Source organism: Sinocyclocheilus anshuiensis, unplaced genomic scaffold (genome assembly GCF_001515605.1).
Source record: "Sinocyclocheilus anshuiensis isolate Anshui unplaced genomic scaffold, SAMN03320099.WGS_v1.1 scaffold1744, whole genome shotgun sequence".
In the NCBI taxonomy this organism is placed as follows: Eukaryota; Metazoa; Chordata; class Actinopteri; order Cypriniformes; family Cyprinidae; genus Sinocyclocheilus; species Sinocyclocheilus anshuiensis.
Window position 1 is genome coordinate 532,400 of NW_015555974.1, and position 7,708 is coordinate 540,107.

At 36.2% G+C, this 7,708-nt stretch overlaps 1 protein-coding gene across 1 annotated transcript in view; it reads left to right on the plus strand.

The window, feature by feature from the left end:
• The window catches only part of LOC107676058 (partitioning defective 3 homolog B-like), a 187,479-nt gene that overhangs the window by 118,086 nt on the left and 61,685 nt on the right, over nt 1–7,708 (plus strand). The window contains exon 16 of the mRNA XM_016470580.1: nt 3,773–3,988. Within this exon, the coding sequence (XP_016326066.1) occupies nt 3,773–3,988 (216 nt within the window). The remainder of the gene's footprint in view (nt 1–3,772; nt 3,989–7,708) is intronic.

The following is a 7,708-nucleotide window of genomic DNA, read 5'->3' on the forward strand; positions in this document are numbered from 1 at the left end:
TACTGTGTTATTTCTGTTTCAAAAGCCAGCAATAAATAACACTTTAATATCTAAAGAGTGTTCATGTGATTTTATACGTTAGTAATGTTGGGAAATGAGTAAATGCATAATAATCGTCATAATTGTAAAACCGTGATTATTCCTCAGACAATAATCGTACCAACAAAATCTATAATCGTTGCATCCCTGCACACACTCTTTGCTCTCTGGGTAACCAGCTATTTTTGTGTCTGCCGATCTCAATGGCTAGACTGTACTCACTGAGCCTGTACTTGGTCAGGATCTGTCTCTGCTTTGTGTCTCTGACACTCTGCAGATAATCTTCCAATTCATAATTTGATTTTAGAGTTCGATAAAATTGTAATTTACTTTGTGTTTTAGTTTCTTGATCCCAATGTTCCAGATATGTATTTTTAGATTGTTTGATAATTTTATTTATTTTGATGTTCGGGTGAGAAGCAGTGCTGGTTTGAGACTGGTTAGTGTTAGAGTTAGTCAGGTTAGTAAGTCTCAGAACTAGCTGACTGAGTGGACTCTTTTCGGGGTTCAGTTCTTGGGTTTGTAGCGCTTTAAAATGTAGCGAAGCTCTGATCACTGAGTGGACCCCAAACCTCACTTCCATACAGCGGTATGGCCTGAACCACACTATCAAAGATTTGACACCAAATTGGAAGCGGTGTTTCAATATTTTGGATTTTTTTCTTGATTGCGTATAGAGCTCTCTCTCTTTCATTCTCTCTCTCTCTCTCTCTCTCTCTCTCTCTCTCTCTCTCTCTCTCTCTCTTTCTTTCTTTCTTTTCCAAGTTTAATGTATTCAGCTGAGGTTAGAAGATGGCAAAAATCACCAGCCTCTGATTTGATTTTTGCATAAGGGTCAAATAGTTATTCTTAAACTGAGATTTTAACCATGCATTATATTGCACTTCCTACAGTGCGCGGTTTAATCATGCACAATAACAATTAAGAAAGTAAACCGTGTCAATTTTGATTTCATTTTGACTTGAAATTCTGCTTTAATTGTTGATGCACTCAAATTAGTGAAGTATAACTCTCCTTCTTGCAGACAAAGCAGCATGTGTATGTTTGAATATGTGTGTGTAGTTGGTAGAATGAAGAGCGAGTCTCGGTCCACAGAGAGAAGAACAAATCCATTAAGAGGATGGATGAAAGATGCTGGAGGCACCGCTCTCTCTCGCTGGCTTCCCTTCAACACACCTACATTTTCCTGTGGCCCCTCTCATTCAAATGAAGACCACTCATAGAGGCTGCGTTGCTCTCGGGCTCTGCGGCGCTTTAGTTCACAGTTCAACATCCTCCAATTCATCTCTCTTCCTCCTCTTCCAGGAGCTGCATGGCAGTCGCCCAGTTACCGTTCGGCCCTGCAGCGCTGCTTCTGCTGATTTGTTTGTTTTTCTTTTCGTCTCATTATTTTCCCTTTTCGTGATAATGGCAGCATACAGGTATCTGTCTGCCGGAGAGACTTCGCCAATTACCATTTTATTTACTAAGAAGTTGTTCAGATGACGTTCCCGTCTCGCTGTCGTTCTCTCGGTCTGTTTCTGTTTCTTGCTCGTCTGGTTTGTTGTTGATTCAGGTTGAGAGCAGCCATGTTCTGCTGGTTTAGATTGATTTATGTAAGCATCCCAGAGAGGACCATCTGTGTCGTATGTTTATGCGTGTCGGCATGCATTCGTGTAGCACTGTGGAAATGAAACCTACAATTTTAAAAGTGCTTAGATCAGATTACAGCTGTGTTTCATGGAAATTAAATAGATGTATCCAGTGCTTAATTTGTGCATTATGAAATCCCAGAACAAGGACCAGTCGTGAAGTTTATTTTAACATATTTAGTCGGTAATTACATTTATGAGAATTTGCTGCAACCAGTTGGGAGTTTAAATTGTATATTCACTAAATAAATAAGAAATAATTATGAATAAATAAATATTATATTCAGCAAGGACGCATTAAGTTGATCAAAAGTGACAATGTAAAGACATTTATACTATTACAAAAGATTTCTATTTAAAAAAAAAAAAAAGCTGTCAATGCATCAAAGAATCCTGAAAAACTGCAACACAACTGTTTACAAAATGGATAATACTATGAAATGTTTCATAAGCAGCAAATCAGCATATTAGAATGATTGCTGAAGGATCATGTGACACTGAAGACTGAAGTAATGATGCTGAAAATTCAGCTTTACATCACAGGAATAAATTAAATTTTTTAAATATATTAAAATTGAAAACAATATTACAATTTGTACTGTATTTTTGATCAAATAAATGCAGCCTTTATGAGCATAAAATACTTTTTTCAAAAACATTAAAAATATCTTAAAGACCCCAGAATTTTAGAAGGTAGTGTATATATAGGTGTTTTATTAAACTACAAGCACTTTTTTGTCCCAGAGATTGATTTTTATTAAAATAAAATTTTATTAAAACTTTTTTTTTTTGTAATTTTAAAGTCACATTAATACTGACTTGTAAACTTCATATAATCATCATCATCATTCATTTTTATAGAGTCAGACTGACAATAAATATGAAAATCTGTCATAAAATAAGAATGATTATTATAATATAAATATAAAGTGAAATAAACATTTTTCAAAGATTACAACTGTCTCACAGTTTTGGTGTCATTTCCACTGTTTTCCACTATTTATTGTACATAAAAAAGAAATGATCTTTTATCATTTTGCTGTTGCTGATGGTTTGTAAAAGTTAGATGTTAAATTTTTACAGTGACTTTACCAGAGTCAAATTTGTTTTGTGCTTACAAATGCTGTTTTACTGTAGTAAAATTACATTTGTCCTTCAGTGGCTTATTGTTTTATTATTTTCTATACACATTTTCACTGCTGGTTTTCGAACAAAAATATTTCTTAAAGGGATACTTGAGCCAAACATGAAAACTCTGTCATCGTTTACTCACCCTCATGTCGTTCCAAACCCAAATTACTTTCTTTCTTCTGTGGAACATAAAAGGGGAGATTTTAAAACTTCTCCATTTGAGTTTCACGCAAGAAAAAGTAATTCATGTTCGGAACGACTTGAGAGTGAATAAATGATGATAGAATTTTCGTTTTTGGCTGAAGTATCCCTTGAAAGCATGATGTGCTCTTTCCTACATGCCTCTTTTTACCTCTCATGCACCAAGCATTTCTCTGTTCTTCTTTTCCCCAACTTTCTTTTGCCCTTTCAGTGTTTGGAGCCCTTGGATTTGTGCTATTCCTCCATTTTATTTTCTCATTTGTGCTTGTTGCAATCCCTCACCTTCTCCTCCTGCTCCTGGTGTCATTGTTCTCAGTCATTTGCATTGTTTACGGCTTCATAGTTGGTCTTCATCTCTTAGTACTTCATTTAATGCTCCTCTCCCCTGCACTACTACTACTACTTTTCTGTTTAATATTCCTGCACGTCTGGTATGCGTTTGCAACACCTCATTTATTCTGTGATGCTCTTGCACCCTCACCTTGAGGTTTCATCATCCACCCTTCTCAAGTCCTCCATCCCACAGCCATCTTTACATATTTCATCTCCGTCTGTTCTTTGAATGCGTCCAAATCCATTAGACTTTCAGCTCAGCTCACCGCACAACTGTTGCATTTTCAGTTCACAACTTACGACCACCCTGTTGATAGGGCACTATATGTTATATTTCTAATCTTGACCTCATCTTTGAATTTTCACCCTCCACTCCACCTTTCATTACCATCCTCCATCCTCCCATCACTGACATCCCCTCCGTCTCCCCGTGTCAGAACCCCTCTCTTCTAACGGGACGGCGCTGGGACCCAGGTTAGGTCTGCATAAGTCCAGTTCTCTGGAGAGTCTCCAGACAGCGATGGAGGAGGTCAGTAAGGACGAGGTGCCCTTCCATCGTCCACGCGCACACATGGTGAGGGGCCGAGGCTGCAACCTCAGCTTCCGCTATGCCATCGACAAGTCCTACGAAAGGCCTTCTGAACCTGAGGATGGTGAGTTCAGAGAAGAACTTAAAATCTTTGAAAGTGTTATATAACTGTAAAGAATAATAATGATAAATAATGAACAAATATGTAAATAAGGACATACAGTATTAATTAAATGCTTACAAAATTAATTATTATTATTATTATTTTAATAATTAAAATAGTTGAGGCTAGTCATAATCAGTGTAATTTTATTATTTATATACTACTGTAGTATTTATTATTAATTTGAATGAGCTTTTATTGTTATATATTGAGTTTTAATTTTTTATTTTAGATTAGGTTTTAATTTGTAATTTTGTCAAAGTAATTGTGTTATGTGCTTTGCTTATTTTTATTAGTATTTCTCTATTTAGCTGTATTTTAATTTCAGTTTTAGTAATTAATTTTAATTAATTACTTTATTTCCATTAGTTGCCAAGGCATTTTTTTTTCTTTTACAAATATTATAATAATAATATAATAATTTTGTTTAATTTCAGCTGTATTTAACAGTAACAACACTGAGCAGATTTAAAACAATTTCTTTAAATATTAATCATTCTATTATTGTATTATGATTATTTTATGTGATTTATTATTATTTTTAATTGGAATACATTTTAATTTTTTATAAAAATAGGGTATTTAACTTATTAAATCAAGAAGAAATGTGTTAATTTATTAATAATACATTTAAAAAATTTATTACGTTTTGTAAGTTACTTTTTAATTAAATTAGAGTTTAATTTATTAACTGATCATTACAACCAACATGACATATGATGTGAAATTTAGTTCTTATTAGTGGACCAGTGTGTCTGTTGTTTATGTCTAATGCGACATGACAACACTTTTTATTTTCTAAAATATATATTGTCGGTGTTACTCTGTAATTGCGTTGTATTTTAAACAGAAGGCCTTCAGTGGTTTTCTGCAGTTATTGCTCACAGCAGCTAAGGTACATTAAAGGCAGAGTAAGTGATTTCTGGTAGCCAATGTTGATATTTGAAATCACCAAAACAAACACGCCCCTACCCCAAAAGGGTCTTGCCTCTATTCTGATAGCTCCGCCCCACATATACGTACGCAACCCAGGCAACGATTAGTTCTGTGAAACAAAGCAAAACCAATGTTACACCGTGTCTACGGACGTGAGCGGTGCGGCGCAACAAATCCCCGACAGAAAACTGCTGCCGGGTTCTATTTATGACGTGCTGACACAAATTTCAAATGGTTTTCAACGGTCGTTTGATCACGTCCAGTGTAGGCAGACTTTAGCTGTTGTAGACACGGTGTTACTCACCTATTGAGAAGAAACAAAGCAACCTCGGCGTCCGATCGCAGGCCTCCGCTCCTTGAGTTCTCTCCAGCGCTGGAAAGCTGATCCGATATTTACACGGGTCCTACTTCTTGCCTTATCGTTCCGCAGACGTTTTCCTCTTTTGTTTTTTATCCGCCATCTCTATCTTTCTGTCGCTGGCTCGGCTAATGTCCGTCCCATGCACTGAACGCGCTCTCCTCCACATCACGAGTAGACACGCCCCTTATTGCTGATTGGCTACAAGTTTGTTTTGCGATTCGGCCCAAATCAGTTTTCTAAAGTGTTTTTGAAAAATCACTCACTCTGCCTGTAATGAGAAATGTGTGTGCTGCATACTTGTAAATGCATGTTGTTGAGCAGTAGCGAGCGAGATTGTCATGAGTTTGCCAAACATGTGCTCACAGTTAAAACTGCATACCACCCCTTCTCGCTTTGCCAAAAGTGCATCTGGCCCCTTCACATTCATTACTCTCATCAAAACACCCCATAAGATTATAAGCCTTAACAAGCATTTTTTCATTATTGTATATGCTGTTGCATTATGGAAATTATAATCAACATGACATTGAAATTCACTCTTTCTTTCTTATTATTGTTAACAATTTATTATTGCACAGTATTCCAAATTAAAAAATATAACTTTAACTTTTAGAAATGTCACATTATGGAAGTAAAATAGGTTGCAAATGTTGTTTCATGTAGACTTTAAAACTCTTCTAAAGTTCAGAGCGGTTGGGTGCCAGTGAAGCTCCCTTACTTTTAGAAGCTCATTTGAGAGATGAATTTGACTCTCCGTGACTCATTGAGCTTTGTGAGCAAGTGAGGAGTGAATCAGCAAATGCAAGTATCACTGATTTCTCTGTGAACCTCCAGCAACAAGTCAGCACATTCAAGGGCACGTATCACCCCTGCTCTTTCTCATTGACACTAAAGACCCCTTCTAAATGAGAAATAGAGACAGAACTTCAGCACTAGCCAGAGATGCCTTCAGTTGGAGCCTGTAAGGCAGGGTTCCTCAAATCTTGCCCTGGAGGGCCAATGCGCTGCAGAGTTTAGCTCCAACCCTGATCAAACTCACCTACCTGTGATTTTCTAATGATCCTGAAGACATTGATTAGCATGCTCAGGTGTGTTTGATTAGGGTTAGAGCTAAACTCTGCAGGAAAGTGGATCTCGTGGGCCAGATATGAGGATCCCTGGTATAAGGTGTCATGAATTAATGTCAAGATTTCTGCATCCTTAGCGGAGGTGGTGGATGAATGGAGGTCTGTTGATATCAACTTAGTAACAGCCCACTTAAAGCAACAGGAGCCTGAGGGTGAATCACGCCAAGACATGTCCAGGCCACATTTCACATCACATGCAAAAATTTAATTGAATTTAAAAATTTGATTAAAAAGATTTAATTTGTAATTATTTTAAATAAAGTTTTAAATTTGTAATTATTTTAAATTAAAAAATGTTTTTGCAGAAATAAAACTAAGCATACTTTGGGTGCATTAAAGATGCAAATAATATGTATTATTGTTTTTTTTTTAAATAAACAAATACTGCCACAGTGTGAAAAATACTGTACGTTAAAAATGACAGATTATTAGTAAAATTATATTTTTGTTCATATTCCACATGGTTCACATTTTGGTTTCTCATTATGAGGATAGGGGATTGGGGAGAAAATATCCTTAATTTTATGCAAAATGAAAAAAAAATCTTAATGGTGCTAAATGTAATTTATTTATTTTTATTTTGGGGTGAGATATGATACTGTGTTCTTTTTAACACTCGTTACTTTTAATATGGACTTTGAAAATATTTAATTAACATTTAATCTCATTCATTTTTCTGTGTGCGATTAGTCGTGGTTAAACGGATCGTAGTTGATCCGTGATCCGTACGGACCAAGCCCCAAGGTTCGGCACGCATGTGATCTGCGGATTAATTGCAAAATTTAACTATAATAGAGTATAAGTTTATTATTTGTTCGTATTTACACAAGCAAGCGAATTTTAAACAATCCCAGAGAGAAAAGGCGAAAGGGAACTCGATTCGTTACTCGTGCGCTGTTCTCTACGCGCACAGCCGCACACACATGAAGCGCGCACACGCGTTTCAGACGGCGCGCGAACACCGAATTGAATCCTCCTCTTAATCCTCTGAACAGACACATACACATAAAATTATGACAAAATACCCATCTCGACAATCATTCAGGTAAACGCAGTCAGTTATGTCTCAAGTGAAAACAGCTGAGAAAGAAATCAAATGTGATGTGTATTATTATATCGGATCTATGCATCAGGTCTTAAAGGGACATCGGCCTATAAATACTGCTGCTGTCATTAAAGGGGTCCATATGATGTTGCTAAAAAGAACATTATTTTGTGTATTTGGTGTAATGAAATGTGTTTATGCGGTTTAAGGTT